The following is a 21,195-nucleotide window of genomic DNA, read 5'->3' on the forward strand; positions in this document are numbered from 1 at the left end:
AAGTGTTCAGAATTGATTATAAAAACAAACAAAAAAACCAGTATGATTTTTTCTATTGAAAATGAGCTTTCATTAAAGACACAGTGATGATCCTCATCGAAGCCTTGTTTTGAAAAGAAAATTGAGAACTAAGATAAACAGCCAAAAGAATCCAGAGAAAAGAAATACGTACATCATTTCAGTATTCAGTGGAAGAGTGCCTTATTTAACATCCACAATAAAGAGAGTTGACAGTTCTCAAACTTACTTTGTAAATACCAATACAAATACACTTTCTAAATAGAAGTGTTTTGGTCTGTAAAACAAAATTTACCTGCAACTACAAATTCAACTGTTTAACACTGATTATGCTAATTGATGATATAGAACATAACTCAATTAGTTTGACAAACTGGAAACTAGCCATTAAGATAGTCAAAAGTATAAAACGGCCAAGTTATACCTCTTCCCACACACACAACACACACAGTAACAGTGGTCACTGAGTTCAAAGGACTTGATTACTCAAGAATAAGAGAATTTAGCTTTTTTCCTGAGAAGATTGTTTATTCTTGATTATACTGTTATTGACTTGACTTAGGGCATTAAAAAATTGATACGAATTCCATATGACTAACTACAAGTTAGTTAGATACTGTCTTCAAAAATAAACATTTAAACCGAGTTAAATATATGCAAAATTATAAATTCTCAGACTCTGTTTTAATCATAGCACTTAAGGATATATTTTAGAGTTACTTATCTTTTTGTCAAAAAAAAATTACTGACAAAAACAGTGCAAAATTTGGCTGTTAACTTAGAACAGAGATTACACTAAGCCTTAGCCTTATTTGTATCCTAAAAATCTTATGGTGGCAATCATTTGTATGATTGCATGATGTATTTTCTAAATCAGGTTATTTACCTGATAATATTTTCAATATTGCATCATATCATAGGAAATAGACATGTAACATAGTATAGTAGAAAAGATATTAGTATGAACTAAAATCAGAAGTCCTAGTTTTAAATTCTGACTTCCAACATCATATAACCTTTAAGTAAGTCATTTACATTTAGTTTCCCTGAGCCTCATTTTCAACATTCATAAAATACAGAGAATTCCTTCTGTTTATTGTAGTATAGTGAAAGTCAGGATGGTGGAATATAACATTTCCCAGTTTTATTATGTGTATCCTATGACTTTGAGGTTATCAACAAGTATGCCAAGAAGAAGGCTCCTGTGAGCAACTGAGTTTGAAAAACACTGGGAAAAACCAAGTCAAATAGTTCTCTTTATTGCGGAAATATCTGGCATCTTTAATCTGATAATATTACATATAAGTTTCCTTAAATGTATTCCAAACTTACATGACCTTGAAAATCCCTCTTCTTAAAGCATTTTGTAGGGTTAGCATTATATGAAAACACTTTAGAAAACACTGTAATTAAGACCCATGTATTCCAGAGTCAGAAAAAGCTGAGTTCCAATCCTAGCTCTATTTTTACCAGCTACGGGACCTTGAACAAATGATTTGATATTTCTGAGTCTGTTTCCTTATGTATAGGGAGAATATTAGTATTAAACTGACAGAGATGTTCAGTGAGCTGATGGTATTAATAACAGCATATATTTATTGAGCATTTACAATGTGCCAAGCACTATTCTTAGTGTTTTACATAGATCATGTGATTTAATCCTCCTGACAACCCTAAAATAACTGCTCTTTATAGCCCTACATTACAGATGAAGAAGTTAAAGCAAAAAGAGGTTCAGTTCAATTCAGTCGCTCAGTCATGTCTGACTCTTTGCAACCCCATGGACTGATGCATGCCAGGCTTCCCTGTCCTTCGCCAACTACCAGAGCTTGCTCAAACTCATGTCCATTGAGTTGGTGATGCCATCCACCATCCAACCATCTCATTCTCTGTCATCCCCTTCTCTTCCTGCCTTCAATTTTTCCCAGCATCAGGGTCTCTTCCAGTGAGTCAGTTCTTTGCATCAGGTGGCCAAAGTATTGGAGTTTCAGCTTCAGCATCAGTCCTTCCAATGAATATTCAGGAGTTATTTCCTTTAGGATGGACTGGTTGGATATTCTTGAAGTCCAAGGGACTCTCAAGAGTCTTCTCCAACAACACAGTTCAAAAGCATCAGTTCTTCAGTGCTCAACTTTCTTTATGGTCCAACTCTCACATCCGTACATGACTACTGGAAAAGCCATAGCTTTGACTAGATGGACCTTTGTTGGCAAAGTAATGTCTCTGCTTTTTAATATGTTATTTAGGTTGGTCATAACTTTTTTTTCAAAGGAGCAAGCGTCTTTTAATTTCATGCCTGCAGTCACCATCTGCAATGATTTTGGAGCCCAAGAAAATAAAGTCTGTCACCGTTTCCACAGTTTCCCCATCTGTTTGCCATGAAGTGATAGGACCAGATGCCATGATCTCAGTTTTTTTGAATGTTGAGTTTTAAACCAACTTTTTCACCCTCTTCTTTCACTTTCATCAAGAGGCTCTTTAGTTGTTCACTTTCTGCCATAAGGGTGGTGTCATCTGCATATCTGAGGTTATTGATATTTCTCCCAGCAATCTTGATTCCAGCTTGTGCTTCATCCAGCCCAGCATTTCTCATGATGTACTCTGCATATAAGTTAAATAAGCAGGATGACAATATACAGCCTTGATGTACTCCTTTCCCAATTTGGAAAAGAGGTTGCATACCTAAAATTTCTAGTGCAGTGTTTGCAATAATAACACTTAATAAGTATTATCTCTCTCTCAGTCTGCTTCATTCCATGAGATTTTGTTAGGACCAAAATGGTGTAGTACAAGAATATCTTTTTTAAAATATGTATATATATAATGCATTAAATACGTGTATGGTATGTTATGTAGATGTGGAATGAAATATATACAGACATCTTATGTTCATTAGTATGGCAACTAGTTTCAGAAATATTATCCCAAGACTCGACCAGAGATTCTTGATGAGTAGAATTTGTAACTAGCACTTTCCTGCAGGAGTTTCACTCTGCTCACAACTAATTGTTGTGATTGAACTTGAACTATGCTTGTGTGAATGGTCAATCACTTGTTGTGTCTGACACTTTGTGATTCTGTGGACTGTAGCCCACCAGGCTCCTCTGTCCATGGGATTCTCCAGGCAGGAATACTGGGGTGGGTTGCCATGCCCTCCTCTAGGGAATCTTCCTGACCCAAGGGTTGAACCCACCTCTCTTAGCTCTCCTGCATTGGCAGGCAGCTTCTTTACCACTAGCACCACCTGGGAAGTCCGAACTTGAACTGTACCATGGTGCATTTTATTAAAAAAAAAGAGCCAAAATTTCTTTCTTGGATATAAATGAAACTTAAAAGAATGTTGCATCTTTCCACTGAATGATACTACCTTAGTTATGCATTTAAGAAGTGTATATAGTTGCAAAGCTAATTAGAAAAAGAATTGATTTGGGAGACCATAGCTTTTGTATATTACTTATGGAGAAAAGAATTTGAACCTAATTTGTAATATTATTTATATAATTTTATTTACAAACCTCCAAATTATATTTGGCTTAGGGTAATACAGTAAAATTAATCTGTATATTCTGAGGGTACATTGAGTGAGAAAGAAGGGAGTTAAGAGAGAGGCTTAAAATAAAATGGGGTAGTGTCTTTCAGAGAAAGCCATCATTTTTCTTTTGTTTAAATAAAAAATTTTCACTTCTCTAGGAAACTCAAACCAATGGGGTCTATAAATGGTAGAAATTCAAAATAATTTATTAAGCACCCTAAACAGTGATATCTATGGCTGTGTTTTCTGTTGTAGACCCCAGCTAGTGGATGCTGTCACCTCTGCTCAGACACCAGACTCACTAGATGCCATTTTGGACTTTCTGGATTTCGAAAGCACCGAGAGCGTTATCCTCCAGGAAAGGTTTCTCTATGCCTGCGCATTTGCCTCACATCCCGATGAAGAACTCCTGAGAGCCCTCACTGTAAGTCAGATGGACACTGCCAAAATTAAAGCTCTCATCTGATCTTCGGAATCTAAGCAGTAATTAAAAGTTGCCAGCATCAGAATAAAGGCGGAAACTAGAGCCTTCTGATTATTCATATTCAAATTCTGTTAGACTGTTTCCATTAACCATTAATTGTGCAGTAGATTATTTCACAAAGTAGAATATTTCACATAGTGTCTTCTTTGCAATTCCTCTAGATAACTTAAGCTATGTTTTATGGAAATTTAAATGTTATATTCACCTCTCATGTAATGTGACATAGGACAGAATTTTAATTTCAATCTTGGTTATGCTTCACAATTTGACTTTAAAAGATTTATTTTGACTTCAAAAATCTTTATGCTATTTAATGTATAGTACATTGTATAACATATAATCATTATATGTTATGCATTGGGTTGGCCAAAAAGTTCCTTTGGGATTTTCAATACATTATTACTGAAAAACCTTAATGAACTGTTTCACCAACCCAATACATATAATTCTTCTGATACTGAAAAGTTATGTTGGAAGCAAAAGCTACAGTTCTCTTGGACCCAAGGTTTAAAAACAGTGCACTTATTCACTTATGATTTAGGGGAATAACTCATAATCTTTTTGGAAAATGGGCTTGTTTGAAAATTTAATAGCATCAGTGAAGCCCTTCATTACCCACACATACGATTTTACAGACCATTTTTTGGATTCACTGATGCAGTGAATATAATCCATAAACCTCTCAGGAATTCACAGATCTGTGTTAAAAATACCTAGAAAGACTCTACCAACTCTTCAGTTCAAAGCTAGATAGTGAATTTATGTGTTCCCAAAGCAAAATTCAGAGTTTGCAATCTAGAAATATGGAAACAGTGTCTTCAGTCTTTGGCTACTTTGTTTCTTACTGAAAAATATGCCATGGAAATGTTCCAATGTTTTGGTAATCTATTTTATCCCTGTTTGGCTAATAGAGTAAGTTCAAAGGTTCTTTTGGAAGCAATGACATCAGAGAATCTGTTATGATCATCATCGGGGCCCTTGTTGGGAAGTTGTGTCAGAACGAAGGCTGCAAACTGAAAGTAAGTGCAAATCCAATCTCAGCCACTGCATAGATAGCTCCAAACCATCCTATTTAACACTCACGTGCTGTCCCCAACTGGTGTTCCTAACTCCCCTCACCCTACTCTATTTTCACTACTTGCATGGCAATTATTGCTGTTGAACATACTTTATAATTCAGTTATTTATTACATGGATTATTTATTCTGTCTCCCACTGAAGTATAAGTTCACTGCAGAAATGGATCTCTGTTTATTCCACACCAGTTGCTTAAAATGGTGCCTGGTACATAGGTAATGTTCAATAAATGCATGCTGAAAGTGAATAGTCCAAGAATCCCCCATCAATATATATTTATTGAGTACCTACTATGTACTGTACTCAACTTTGAATGATGTATATATGTATATATGGTAAAGTTCTTTTGATACTAGATTCTAGGGTTACCTCCTAGAGCAGACTATTATCGATAGTAAGTATGGTTTGCAGTTTTGACTTTTTTATGGTAGAAATTTAATTACTTCTAACTACTTTAGAACTTTATATTTTATTTTTAATTTCATTTCCTCAAAGCTTTTCCACTTGCCTGATTAGACTATCAATTTTAACATCTTTCTCATTAAACTATGACAAAACACTCACTTTTAAGCACAACTAAATATGGAAAATCTAAATGAATTAATATCCAACACAACTCATCTTTCTGTGAGGCAAATAGGTTAAAGATGTTAAATATATACAAATATAGTCTTTTTTTTTCTATCGTGTTTATTATATAACCAGCTTTCAGTCAGCATTTTACTTCTATTTCTGTTTCCTACTAATATTTGTTTTTGCTTACATTTTTATCTCACTGCATCCTAATTTCTTTTCTCTGCCAAATTTATATTTGGAAAAAAAATTCAAACCTATGGAAAAGTTGTGAGAATAGCACAATTCCATGAATATTTGTATACCTGATTCATCTAGATTTGACTGTTGTTAATATATTGTCCTATTTGCATTATTCTATTTCATTTTATATTATTTTGGTTGAACTCTTTGAGAGTAAGATGCATGCACCTGACATTTTACCCCTAAAGACTTTTACTTCTCATAACTTGAAGGCCATTGCATCTAGGCTCTTACAATGGACAAGATACATGTATTTATATTTATTAAATTATGAGTTTATACTGCTACCTCTAATTCTAACCCTGTTCTACAGTGTTCTTTCTCTCCTGCCATTAATCCATAATTATATCTTCCTTCTCCCACAGTGAGAACTTTGGTTCTCAAGAACATCAATACTGATTCATTTGCTCAATCCTAAAACGTGCACTTGTACAATAGCTTTAGAATTGTTACACAAATATCACTACAAAAAACAAACTATCTTTAGTAAAGTTCAAGACTTCACAATCATTTTGTCTTTAGAATATATTACACTAAAGGCATATAGTCAGAGTACTATACTCAAACATTACTTGGATTAATTCTTTTTCATTCTCTTTTGTTTAGTTATGTTATTAATCTGATATTTATTCATGTTCATTAGATTTTGTTTGAATTCAATTTTAGCATCCTTTCATCCTTATTGACTTCATTTTATTTCTTGAATATATGAAATAAGAACATGATTTGAAAGTCAAAACTTGATTTTAAAAATATTCTCAAGAGGTCTCATTCCCTTTCCTACCCTTTCACCCATTCTTACCTACTTTTTCTATGTAAGCAGTGTCATTAGTTTTGGGTTCTCTTTCCTGTTTCTTTTTGCAACAGTAAGTAGGTGTACACACACATTCTTATTCCTTTTTTCTTACACAAACTATAAACTTCTATATACATTCTCTTGTATCTTATTTTCTCCACTTAACATATTCTGGAAATCAGCCCATACTGGTTCACAGAGATCTTTCTCCTTCGTTTTACAGCTGCCTAGTACTCCATTGTGTGTTAAATTGAGGCACCAGTTTATTCTCCCATGTATGGTCATTAGGTGATGTCCACTGTTTTTACTCTTACAAATAATATTTAAATGGATAATCTTGGGCACATTTTCTCTTATTTTTGGAACTATAGCTTCAGGGCTAGGGTACTGGATCAAAATGCCTATCTGTTAGCTTTTGCCAAATTATCTTCCATGGGAATTGTAACATTTTAGGCTCCCACTAGGATGCCTATTTCCCAGTAGGCTCAATAACAATGTATGTTATCAAACTTTTGGGTTTTTAGAGATCAGTCTGATAGTTGAGAAATAGCACTTCTTTATTACGTTTGAACTTTAGCATCTTCATTCTATTTGAGGGTCTTTTGTGTCTTCACTACCCCCCATCTCTCCCAATGTGTGTGTGTGTGTACCTGAAGCCTACAGATGACACTGAAGCCCCTAAAACATACCTAGTAACAAAGGTAAAATAAAGCCTATTTCTAATTTACTTTTCCATTAAACTATTAACTAGGCCAGAAAACAAAAGGCCTTTCTTGATTAAAGAATATGTTTGCAAAGTACCTGCTACACAGAAGGCATTCAAGAAAGGTTTTTTTAACAGTATGTCAGCATTAATGAAATTTGGAATTGAGTGGAAATGAGCACTCTTTAAACATTTAGAACAAGATCTTACAGTTGAGTCCTAAGTGCTTTCACCATAGTTATTACGAAAGAAAAGGTGGTTGCCACCAGTTAGGCACCTTCTAACCATTATTTTAGAATTTCAATGAATGAGTAATTCTAGGAATAATCGACCACAAGGGAATTTTAAAAATGACTTTATACATTCAGGGTGTGTTCAAAAGTAAATATGCCCGTTGTTAATTATACTCATTGCTTCTTGCAGATATGTTAATGTATGCATTTAAAAAATAACAATACCTTTATCAAGCTTTACTTTTTCATTTTCATTGCATGCCTCAGTCAAGCAACCAGTGCAAAAAGTTGTAAAACTTTAGCCTGTTGTCTTGGACACAAGAGTGAAGCTGATCTTACCCAAGCTTTGTTTCATGTATGGTTACACATATGTCTGATGTAGAATGTGTTCTTTTAGGGAGTGATAGAAGCCAAGAAGTTAATTTTGGGAGGACTTGAAAAAGCAGAGAAAAAAGAGGACATCATGATGTACCTGCTGGCTCTGAAGAATGCCCGGCTTCCAGAAGGCATCCCGCTCCTTCTGAAGTATACAGAGACTGGAGAAGGGCCCATCAGCCACCTCGCTGCCACCACACTCCAGAGATATGATGTCCCTTTCATAACTGATGAGGTAAGTTCTCCAAGAATATTTGCAACCTTCATAAAAGGAAAAAAAAAAAGCATGCATAATCACAAGTCAAATGCAAACTTCTCTGAAGTCACCCTATTTTCCCTCCCACACTAAGAATCTCTTTTTCCCTGTTTAGAAATAACTTCAATTGGGTTTAAGGCTGTTCTGAAGTAGCCTCACATTTTGAGTAGATAATGTCCTATATCCTGAAGCATAAATATTGAAGCACCTTCTCTTACTTTAAGAAACAAATTCTTCTCCAAAATATCTTTGTTTCCCTGGTGGCTCAGATGGTAAAGAATCTGATGCAATGCAGGAGACCCAGGTTCGGTCCCTGCATAGGGAAGATCCCCCTGGAGAAGGAAGTGGCTACCCACTCCAGTATCCTTGGCTGGGAAATCTCGCAGACAGAGGAACCTGATGGGCTACCGTCCATGGGGTCACAGAATCAGACATGACTGAGCAATTAACACAGACACAGACACACACACACACACAAGTTTTAAGGTGCTCTTAAATTGTTTGACATGGGAATTACCTGGCTTAAGTGTGACCATTCAGGAAGCCATCCAAATTAAAATTTTTTTTAGGACAGAGAATGTTTACAAAGTATAAGATAAACTGCCTGCTGAAACTGACGTTCTAAGTTTGCAGCTACGTTTTCTATCAAAGTTGATAGTCTGTGAAGTGTGATAATTAGGTCACAAGTTTTTGAGACAGACAGACTTAGAGACAGATTCTTTAGACTCTGGCACAGTCTCTTCTTAGTTGTTTTTGTTTTGATGAGTTTCTTAAGTCCTATAGACCTGAGAACAAGGTCAACATTTGAGAGAGAGAACAAGGCAGAGGGGAATAGAGTTGAAAGAAATATTTATAAACACCTAGTATAGAACCCCAAACATCACCTATTGTTAGGCGATGCTAGTGACTAATAAATTAGTTGTTACCACAGAATGTAATTATTTTGATGAATTTTCTTCAGTATTAACATTTTGTAAAAAAAAGAAAAAAAGAAAACCCTCTAATATAACCTATGGACTTTGGGTGATAATGATGTATCAGTAAAGGTTCATCAAATGTAATACACGTACCACTGAGATGCAGGATGTTGACAGAGGGGAGGTTGTGTGGGAGGGGGAGTGGGAAGGGATGGAGATCAGGAGGTATATAGGAACGCTATACTTGCAGCTCAATTTTTCTGTGAACTTAAGATTTCTCTAAAAAATAGTCTATTAATTTTAAAACGATGGAAAATTCTGAGGCACTTCATTGTAAGGAATATAGGTTCATATAGCCATCTCTCTATAGAGGCCCTTTGCCGCGTAGCAGTAGTACCTTTGAAAAATCTGTGTTTGTTAGGTAATACTATGATACGCTGCATAACAATCAAGACTCAAAAATCTGTTTCTCACATCTCAGCTTCTCATCCATGCTACGGCTAATCCATGCTAAGGGAAAATGTGGCCATGAACTCACTATAGTAGTGGACGAAAGAGAGGGATAAGATATATCAGCTCTTAACTGCCTCAGCCCAGAAGTCACCCGCAGAAATTCTGCTTATGGTCTGTTAGCCAGAACTAGGGCCCCACCCTAAGTGCAAAGAAATGTGGGAAATATAGAGGCATGTGTCTATTTTTATGAGCATGAACTCTTCCTTCCATGGTATCAATTCATGAAACGAGATGTGCGCTAACCAAGCTTGAACATCTTGTTTACAGGTAAAGAAGACTATGAACAGGATATACCACCAGAATCGTAAAATACATGAAAAAACTGTGCGCACTACTGCAGCTGCCATCATTTTAAAAAACAATCCATCCTACATGGAAGTAAAAAACATCCTTCTCTCTATTGGGGAACTTCCCAAAGAAATGAATAAGTACATGCTCTCCATTGTCCAAGACATCCTACGTTTTGAAATGCCTGCAAGGTAGGCAACAGCGCCCCTCTCTCTGCTTATCCGAGCTTGTTTGTATAATGATGTGATACACATGTGGCTAATAATAATGGTGTGGTCTTTATGATGGGTTATGTTGCATAAAACCAAATAGTTTGCCAAATTTCCCGTAAGAGAAGTATTTAGCAGGCCAGATTAAACTTCGCCTTGGCACTATGATTTGGAACTCTGGATATGGTTTTTTTTCACTCCAGGTTTCCTGTTCGGTCTGGTAATATCATATTGCCAAATGTTAGTAATGTTTTAAAATCCAACTACATTTTCAGTAGGACTGAAATCTTCTCTCAACCTGACTTCATCCCTGGAGCAAAGCAGAAGGGAGCTAATCACTCACTCACATGCAGTCCCTGTGAATATTTGAGAACTGCTCTTTACCTTTTCTCCTCCAGGCTAAAATCATATCACCTAGTGATACTGGGGTGAACCCTGTAAGGCAACATTCTTCTTCTTCCTCTCAATAATGTTCTACATCAGACCTCGGTACAGATTTCTTTGGTGGATTATCTTAATTTCTTTTTTGCTGTGCTGTTTAAATATTATTATTACTGATGCAATTAATGTTAAGTAGTCAGGAATGGCAATATCTCAACACTAATTAGATAAGTAAATAAGATAGAAAAGAAAAAAAACAAACATGAAAGTCTCTCGGTCATGTCCAACTCTTTGGGACCCCATGTACTATACGGTCCATGGAATTCTCCAGGCCAGAATACTGGAGTGGGTAGCCTTTCCCTTCTCCAAGGGATCTTCCCAACTCAGGGATCGAGCCCAGGTCTCCCACATTGCAGGCAGATTCTTTACCAGCTGAGCTACAGGGAAGCCCAAGAATATTGAGGTCCATAGCGTATCCCTTAGAGGGGTAAGACTTACTTAGAAAGAGGCTCTCAGGTTTCCCAGGGGGCGCTAGTGGTAAAGAACCTGCCCGCCAAAGCAGGAGTTGAAAGAGACGTGGTTTCAATCCCTGGATTGGGAAAATTCCCTGGAGAAGGGCATGGCAACCCACTCCAGTGTTCTTGCCTGGAGAATTCCATGGACAGAGGAGCCTGGTGTGCTATAGTCCATAGGGTTTCAAAGAGTCAGACACGACTGAAGTAACTTAGCACGCACACTGCATTTTACTGAGATGTTTCTTTCTTTCTTTCTTTCTTTCTTTCTTTTCTTTTTTATAGCCATGCTGAGTGGTTTGTGAGATCTTAGTTTCCTGACCAGGGATCGAACCTGTGTCCCTTATGGTGGAAGCTCGTGAAGTCCTAACTGTTGCACCACCAGAGAAGTCCCTTGTGAAGTGTCCCTTTAATTGAACATTAGACGACACTAGGGGGTATAGGAAAACATTTAAAGAAAGATTAGGCAGCCTCCCCAGTTTGGTACAGTTTTCCTTAAAAGCATATACTATTTGACACTAGAACTACGATGATTCAAAGAACGTGTTGTTTTCCACTTCTGAGTCATGTCCATCACTGAGCTTCAACCATCTAGTAGCTGGGTATCCTCACCTTGCTGTCTAAACTTGCAAACTAAACTTCAGATATCTGAGAAATGAAGGGGAAAACCCTCATCCTGGTGCTGGCACTCCAGCTGGCACCTCCCTAGTCTTGGAGTGGCACGAGGAAAATTTGGCCCCTTCTTTTTTCCACTGAGGATTTGGGTTCCTTCCAAATCTGACTTGGGAAACAGCCATCACAATGCAGCTTTTTCCTTTTTTTGTGTTACAGCAAAATGGTCCGTCGAGTTCTGAAGGAAATGGTCGCTCATAACTATGATCGTTTCTCCAAGAGTGGCTCCTCCTCTGCATATACTGGCTATGTAGAACGTACGTAACCCAGAAAGGGGTTCTCCCTCCCTGCCCCATGCCCTGCTCGGCGTTGCTGTGACTGTTGTTAAATTCGGGGATTTTTTTGTTGGTGTCATTAGGGACTTCCCATTCGGCATCTACTTACAGCCTTGACATTCTTTACTCTGGTTCTGGCATTCTAAGGAGAAGTAACCTGAACATCTTTCAGTACATTGAGAAAACTCCTCTTCATGGTATCCAGGTATCTAATTTTTCATTAATTTTGTTTATTTGACTATGTAAGCAGTTAGTGAGAAGTAGGATAAAATATATACTAATGACAACACTATAGAATGTGTAAATTAATCATGGATCTATCATGTCACCCTGATTCCATCATCTGCAAGAGGCTGTGTGGTTTATGGTCCCAAAGAGTTTCAAATATGCAAGCATCCATATTTTTTCAAAGGTACACATGTTCACAAAATTGAAGCCATGCCAGTATTTCTCACATATGTTTTGTAAAAATATTTTATTTTTACTCATAGATATATTCCTTGGAGCTCCAGATATTTAATTCTAGAATGTATTTCCTTCTCTTGGTGTTTCTATGGAGAGATTGATTCCTCATAATGAAAGCTCTCATAATAGAATATGGTTCTCTAAAGAGTCAATCTAATTTTTCCAATACTTCTAAGACAGAAAAGAATAAAGTGTAGGCATTTGACAACTGGCTGACTTCCATCCCTTTAGTTTTACCCCAAATTTGGCGACAATCTTTAAAGGCTTCTTAATTTCAAAGCATACTCTCTTTTTAGTTTTTATGCATATCAAAACTATAACCTTCTAAATAAGCTCATTTTATCTGTAGAAATGATCCAGTGTTCCATAAACTTGAGTTCTTATCAATATTGTATTACTATACCGTTTGACAGGACTCTAGTCAGAAACCATGCCTGTGTCCTGAGGAATCACCATCTGTTTTCTGATATGCGCTCTGAAATGCCAGACGCCCTTGGCTAGGGCCCTGGGTGTGGAGTACCAAGAATATGTAGGATTCCTGTGTGTGGTAGAGCTCAGGATGTGAGCCTGCTCTCGATGTTCAACATCTCTTCTTTTACTGGAAAAGGTTTTATGTGGAAGGGGGTGAGTCATGGCTTAGAGAGTTACACACCCTCTCATAGCACAGACTTGGGCCAACTGTGCCAACATCTCTCCACCTCATTTTTAGAGGCTCCTCAAGACAGGCAATCCACTATGTACGACAATTCTGCAGAGGCTGTATCTCTAGGATGACGCCATTAAATGGACTGTTCATGGTCTTTGCAGTCAGATAGAAGAAGTTTGAGACCTATCTCTACCATCTGAGTTTTTTTTCAGGCTCATCAACAAAATGGATACAATCACACGTACCTCCAAGTGTGGCTGTGAGAATTAAATGAAGAAAACAAACTCATATTCAGGCACAGAGCTATTTTTGTTTTATTTTTTGCCTATTTTTTGCAGCTGCAGGCAACTTTTGGAACCCCAGGAAAGTTGTAGGTGTAGCTCATCCTCTCGTACAGAACAGGCAGGGAACTAATGTCATGAACGCGATATCTATTTTCCCTAGGTGGTCATTGAAGCCCAAGGACTGGAGGCATTAATTGCAGCCACTCCTGATGAGGGGGAAGAGAACCTTGACTCCTATGCTGGCTTGTCAGCTCTCCTCTTTGATGTTCAGCTCAGACCTGTCACTTTTTTCAATGGATACAGTGATTTGATGTCTAAAATGCTGTCAGCCTCTAGCGACCCTATGAGTGTGGTGAAAGGACTTCTTCTGCTAATAGATCATTCCCAGGTAATTCAGTCTGCACGTGAATATTGAATATACTAGTCACACTTCATACACATGGAGGATACAAGATAAAGTTCCACTCACCTTGGGGCTCACATTCTAAGCATTCAACCCTCTTGGCATTATTGCCCTTTCTCCTTCCCTACAGGAAAATGGGTTTAATTTTGCCTATGTTATCTGATTAAGACATCTTCTCACTATTGCGGCAAAAGAGGAACTACTCAACATGAGTATAATATAATGTCATTTATATCTCAGTAAAACTAAAAGTGGGGGAAGGAAACTGATGTGACCAGAAAAAAGAAACTATGGAGAAAATAACTTAGGATTCAACAGAGGAGTGATGGCCTTATTTCTTTCATTTGGCTTTCTTGGGTACTTACATGATATTTTTTTCTGAACACAAGCTCTGAACTGCAAGGCTTCATAAATTACTGATGACGTTTAACATGACGACAGTGGTAAAGATTCAAGTAGTGCATCATCCCTGCCATATCCGTAGAGGCACAAGCAATCACTGACACCAACCACATGTTTAATGGACACTCTTTGCCCCACATTCTCATGTTCACAGAACCTTACAAAGGTCCATTCATTGTTAAAGAATAAGAGAACTTTCATTCACTTGACCTGCATTCTTCAGAATAGTTTTCAATTTTCTTCACTCCTAAATCTTACATTACTGTACTAAGATATGACAATAGTATATTCTGTGTGGAAAGATTTAGGTGACCAGGTTACTGTAGGATGTGAGTGATCTGCCTCATGGAATTTTCTCAGAAACAGAAGAGGGTTAATCTGAATAACCTTTGAGTTTGAGTGTGTTTGATGCTTAATTTGTTTTTTCTTTAATGGCTTGACATTTCCTGCCTTACTAAGCATAGCAATATAAAAGTGGAATATTTGCTAAAAAAGAAGATCTTATGAAAAATCCTTAAAGTGATTACTTGCTCTCTAGCTTGTATTTTTCATGTTGAAGATGTGTGAGGAGATTGGATTAAAATGTACAGACTATAGGACTTTCTGGGGAAGTTTGCTTTTGTGGTTTATTCAGAAGTAATAGCCTAGGTTTGACTTTTGCCTCCACTATTTACCTTCTGGAATGGGCAAATTTAACTCAGATAACCATTATATCTACTACTGTGGGCAAGAATCCCTTAGAAGATATGGAGTAGCCATCATAGTCAACAAGAGTCCAAAATGCAGTACTTGGATGCAGTCTCAAAAACAACAGAATGATCTGTTTGTTTCCAAGGCAAACCATTCAATATCACAGTAATCCAAGTCTATGCCCCAACCAGTAATGCTGAAGAAGCTGAAGTTGAATGGTTCTATGAAGATCTACAAGACCTTTTAGAACTAACACCCAAAAAAGAGGTCCTTTTCATTATAGGGGGCTGGAATGCAAAACTAGGAAGTCAAGAAATACCTGAAATAACAGGCAAATTTGGCCTTGGAGTGCAGAAAGAAGCAGGGTAAAGGCTAATAGAGTTTTGCCAAAAGAACGCACTGGTCATAGCAAACACCCTCTTCTAACAACACAAGAGAAGACTCTACACATGGACATCACCAGATGGTCAACACTGAAATCAGATTGATTATATTCTTTGCAGCCAAATATGGAGAAGCACTATACAGTCAGCAAAAACAAGACTGGGAGTGGACTGTGGCTAAGATCATGAACTCCTTATTGCCAAATTCAGACTTAAATTGAAGAAAATAGGGAAAACCACTAGATCATTTAGGTATGACCTAAATCAAATCCCTTATGATTATACAGTGGAAGTGAGAAATAGATTTAAGGGATTAGATCTGATAGAGTACCTGAAGAATTATGGCTGGAGATTTGTGAAATTGTACAGAAGGCAGTGATCAAGACCATCCCCAAGAAAAAGAAATGCAAAAAGACAAAATGGTTGTCTGAGGAGGCCTTATAAATAGCTGTGAAAAGAAGAGAAGTGAAAGGCAAAGGAGAAAAGGAAAGATATTCCCATTTGAATGCAGAGTTCCAAAGAACAGCAAGGAGAGATAAGAAAGACTTCCTCAGCAATCAATGCAAACAAATAGAGGAAAACAGTAGAATGGGAAAGACTAGAGATCTCTTCAAGAAAATCAGAGATACCAAGGGAAAATTTCATGCAAAGATGGGCACAATAAAGGACAGAAATGGTATGGACCTAACAGAAGCAGAAGATATTGAGAAGAAGTGGCAAGAATACACAGAAGAACTATATAAAAAAGATCTTCATGACCCAGATAATCACGATGGTGTGATCACTCACCTACAGCCAGACATCCTGGAATGTGAAGTCAAGTGGGCCTTTGGAAGCATCACTACGAACAAAGCTAATAGAGGTGATGGAATTCCAGCTGAGCTCTTTAAAATTGTAAAAGATGATGCTGTGAAAGTGCTGCACTCAATATGCTGGCAAATTTGGACAACTCAGCAGTGGCCACAGGACTGGAAAAGTTCAGTTTTCATTCCAATCCCTAAGAAAGGCAATGCCAAAGAATGCTCAAACTACTGCACAGTTGCACTCATCTCACATGCTAGCAAAGTAATGCTCAAAATTCTTCAAGCCAGGCTTCAACAGTATGTGAACTATGAACTTCCAGATGTTCATGCTGGTTTTAAAAAAGGCAGAGGAACCAGAGATCAAATTGCCACCATCCGCTGGATCATCAAAAAAGCAAGAGAGTTCCAGAAAAACATCCACTTCTGCTTTATTGACTATGCCAAAGCCTTTGACTGTGTGGATCACAATAAACTGTGGAAAATTCTGAAAGAGATAGGAATACCAGACCACCTGACCTGCCTCATGAGAAATCTGTGTGCAGGTCAAGAAGCAACAGTTAGAACTGGACATGGAACAACAGACTGGTTCTATATAGGGAAAGGAGTATGTCAAAGTTGTATATTGTCACCCTGCTCATTTAACTTATATGCAAGTACATCATGAGAAACGCTGGGCTGGAGGAAGCACAAGCTGGAATCAAGATTGCCAGGAGAAATATCAATTACCTCAGATATGCAGATGATGCCACCCTTATGGCAGACAGCGAAGAAGAAGCAAAGAGCCTCTTGATGAAAGTGAAAGAAGAGAGTGAAAAAGTTGGCTTAAAACTCAGCATTCAGAAAACTAAGATCATGGCATCTGGTCCCATCACTTCATGGCAAATAGATGGGGAAACAGTAGAAACAGTGACAGACTTTATTTTGGGGGGGCAAAATAAAGTCACTGCAAAATAATGTCAAAATCACTGCAGATGGTGACTACAACCATGAATTTAAAAGACGCTTACTCCTTGGAAGGAAAGTTATGACCAACCTAGACAGCATATTAAAAAGCAGAGACATTACTTTGCCAACAAGGGTCCGTGTAGTCAAAGCTATGGTTTTTCCAGTAGTCATGTATGTGGGTGAGAGTTGGACTATAAAGAAAGCTGAGCACCAAAGAATTGATGCTTTTGAATGGTGGTGTTGGAGAAGACTCTCGAAAGTCCCTTGGACTGCAAGGAGATCCAACCAGTCCATCCTAAAGAAAATCAGTCCTGAATATTCATTGGAAGGATTAATGCTAAAGTTGAAACTCCAATTCTTTGGCCACCTGATGTGAAGAACTGACTCATTTGAAAAGACCCTGAGGCTGGGAAAGTTTGAAGGCAGGAGGAGAGGGGATGACAGAGGATGAGATGGTTGAATGGCACCACTGACCTGGACATGAGTTTGAGTAAATTCTGGGAGTTGCAGATGGAGAGGGAAGCCTGGTGTGCTGCAGTCCATGGGGTTGCAAAGAGTTGGACATGACTGAGCGACTGAAATGAACTGAATTGAACTGAGTTATGTCCTGTGTACTCTTGGGCAGTTACTTCATAGCTTTATACCAGGAATTCCTACACATAAAGTGAGATATTTGGAATAGATGATTCTAAGTTTTTATTAGTTTTGTTCTTTGCTGGATAACTTGAGGACTTTGATCTGTTGGGTTTTGCTTATGAAATCAAAGATTTTAAGATCTGTAAGTGACCTGAAGTATCAGATTTACTAAAAATCCACCCAATCATCATTGGTTGCAACTAGAAATTAATTCCCTTTCTTTATTATTCTTGATAACAATTCAGGATAGCTATGTATAACAACAACAAAAATAATTTAGGATAGCTTGACCAAATAGTTTGATTTTTATCATGTAAAAGATATATAGAAGTAGATAGTCCAGGGTTGATATGGCAACCCTATGTATTATTAGGATGCAGGCTCTTTTTCCATATTTACTTGTGGCTTTTAACCTCATTTTGCCTCGTGATTCTCAGATGGCTGTTGTACTTCCAGAACTCATTCCAGGAAGGAAGAGGGAAGGGTAAGGGGCATCAGAGTCTGACTCTTTTCAAGAACCATCCTACAAGCCCTATCTATTTCTAAAAAAGAAAAACATCTGCAAATGGAAGTCCTTTGTTGTGACCAAAACTGTGTCATATGGCTCTCTCTAGCTGCAAGAGAAGCTGGTAAATGTAGTTTTTTGGTTGTTGTACTGACACTCTGAACAAAACTTTGTTTCTGTTACTATGAATGAAAAGAAGGAAACCAGTGATGCCTCTAATAACCATTAATTCTCAGAATCACACATGAAAAATTGTTCTCAAATTAATCAGATAACTGCACATCATTACACTGCACCTTTTCACTAAAGTGTTTCCTCTGGGGGATGCATCTTTTTTTTCAGTCGGGGGGCTGTAGTGGGTCTTCGTTGCTGAACATGGGCTTTCTCTAGGTGTGCGGGCCTCTCACTGTGGCGGCTTCTCTTGTTGCGGAGTGCAGAAGACTAGGCACATAGACATCAGCAATGGCAGCACGTGGGCTCAGTAGTTGGGGCTCATGGGCTTAGTTGCTCTACAGCGTGTGGGATTTTCCCAGACCAGAGATCAAACCAGTGTCCCCAGCATTGCAAGGTGGGTTCTTAACCACTGGACCACCAGGGAAGTGCTAGGGAAATGCATTCTTAATGATTGCCTTCTCCATCTCCACTAAGGACTGAAGAAGTCCTAAGCATGCTGAGAAAGTAGTCCACAATTTAAGATGCAGGAATAATAACAGTTCAGTATGGTCTATATGTACTCACCTTCCTATCAGCAATGCTTAATGTCTGAATTAGAAACTTGATGCAAACATAAATACTAATCTAGACCAGGGTTGGGAAACAATTTATGTAAAGGGCAAGAAGTAAATAGTTCAGGCTCAGTGAGACATATGGTCTCTGTCATTGTAGAGTGACAATAGCTATAAATAATATATTAACATAGGAGTGCGACAGTGTTCCAATAAAATTTTATTTACAAAAGTAGTCAGTGGGCCAGGTCTGCCTGCAGTCCATAGTTGCCAACCCCTGATCTAGATTATCTTTATGGTTTTTCTATTTTTTATTTTTATTTTTTTTTTGGTTTTTCTTTTTTTTAAACAATTTTTTATTGAAGCATAGTTGGTTTAAAATGTGTGTAAGTTTCTACCATACAGCAAAGTGATTAAGTTATTGTATTTTTTTTTAATTAATTAAGGTAGGGCACCACAGACATATTCCAGGAGAAAGATCTTCACTTAGCTATGAAACATAGCCCAGTGGCAGTGTATTTTAAATTGAAGTATTTGGCAGATCTCAATTTATTATAGAAATGAGCCGTTTGAGTCCCTGGCTCTGCAGAGTACTCCAGTAATGCAATTCCAGCTTGAGAGGCACATACCACTCTAGGTCAAGTGCTGACATTGAAGGAAATTTTGGCAGTGGAGGGACTGTCACAGCCACCAGGGCAGATGGAATTACCCTGTACTTTCTCTCTCTCTGTCTCCCTTTTGGCTAATTGGATTACTCCTCAGAGAAGGATGTTTGATAAAGTCAGATTAATAGGGGGATCCTCTTTAGCCAGCAAAGAACAAACTTTCCTGAATGGAAGCAATGGGATGAGTTGTCAAAATATGGGTGTCTGAGCTATAAGGGACACCTTTAGGACCAAAAGTAAAAGATCAAAGGGCTCCCATTAGCTACAAATACAAAGTTCCAGTATCTTGTTCTTCTAGTTCATGGATGAGAATTAAATATGCTCTCTGAGTCACATAGGACATAAACCTATTGCTGTTTTAGTCACTAAATTGTGTCCGATTCTTTTGTGATGCCATGGTCTGTAGCCCACCAGGCTTCCCAGTCCATGGGGTTTCCCAGGCAAGAATACTGGAGTAGTTCACCATTGCCTACTCCAAAGGGTCTTCCTGACCCAGAGATTGAACCCAAGTCTTCTGCCTTGGCAGGCGGGTGCTTTACCGCTGAGCCACCAGGGAAACCCATAAGCCTGTACCTCATCTTTTTTTGCAGTATTTCTTAGAACAGGCCTCCTTGCACAGTAGGAGACAAGTGAGAGTTATGATTTTGTGACAGTCATGTATGGTAGTAGAAAAGTCTCCCCACTAGAGACCATCTGGATATTCAGTCTAGCTGCACAGGTAGCCTCCAAGCCTCATTTTTCTTTTCAATCTTCCTATATAATGCCAACCATGGAAGATTTGAATGGAAATTAAATGAGATACAAAATACAGAGCTTCAAGGGGCACAATAGATATTAAAAAACCATTCATTCTACTTATTTTACATCCCTCAAAAATTAGAACCACTGTGCTGTGTGATTTAGTCCCTTTCATGAAGGAAAGAGTGGTTTGTCCTTCTGCTGGGGTCAGTGGTCTATCCTGAACATATTCCTCTGTGATTATACGTAAGAATTCTTCTTTGATCCCTTTGCGTGAGAGATGGCATCTTCCCAGAAAGCCAAGGCTCTCCTCAAAACCCACACTGCAGTAGAAATGCTCTCTCCCTATAAAAGGCACATTGTCTAATAGCCGTGAAATGTTCTTTCCCATGGTGCTTGGTGTGTTTTGACACCCACGTAATGTATGGTCAGTGGTAAAACCAAAGTCTACATCATAGACCTCTGCTGAGTTGGGTGGACTAACAAGATTATAGCTTTCAAATTGGGAACATAGAATGTGATCCAAAGAAAGAAATACTTCTGAGGCAGGGCACACAGTAGGGCCCATTTGGAAACGGTCACCATCATGGTACAAATGTAGAATTTGTATCTTGGTTCTGCAGTTCATAGGCATGGGTTACAATTTGAACATGCTTATTTGGTTTTTTTCAGGATAATTTGTGTTCCTCTATACTAGTTGTGATGCCTGAGACAACCCCTGCATCCTCCCACAACCACATTTTGTTCTATACTTAATGTAGTAGTAGGTATCCTTAGGGCTGTCTCCTAATGTGTCCTGAGCTCTGCGTCAAGAATCTCATGTTTTCATCTGAATGTCTTTCAGACCG

General features: G+C 38.0%; 1 protein-coding gene across 1 annotated transcript in view; it reads left to right on the forward strand.

The window, feature by feature from the left end:
* Positions 1 to 21,195, forward strand: part of MTTP (microsomal triglyceride transfer protein) — a 54,300-nt gene that overhangs the window by 24,922 nt on the left and 8,183 nt on the right. The window contains exons 9-15 of the mRNA XM_020884237.2: positions 3,806 to 3,974; positions 4,946 to 5,053; positions 8,057 to 8,269; positions 9,988 to 10,199; positions 11,942 to 12,039; positions 12,141 to 12,262; positions 13,613 to 13,840. Of these exons, the coding sequence (XP_020739896.2) occupies positions 3,806 to 3,974; positions 4,946 to 5,053; positions 8,057 to 8,269; positions 9,988 to 10,199; positions 11,942 to 12,039; positions 12,141 to 12,262; positions 13,613 to 13,840 (1,150 nt within the window). The remainder of the gene's footprint in view (positions 1 to 3,805; positions 3,975 to 4,945; positions 5,054 to 8,056; positions 8,270 to 9,987; positions 10,200 to 11,941; positions 12,040 to 12,140; positions 12,263 to 13,612; positions 13,841 to 21,195) is intronic.

This window comes from Odocoileus virginianus, chromosome 21, assembly GCF_023699985.2.
Source record: "Odocoileus virginianus isolate 20LAN1187 ecotype Illinois chromosome 21, Ovbor_1.2, whole genome shotgun sequence".
Lineage (NCBI taxonomy): Eukaryota > Metazoa > Chordata > Mammalia > Artiodactyla > Cervidae > Odocoileus > Odocoileus virginianus.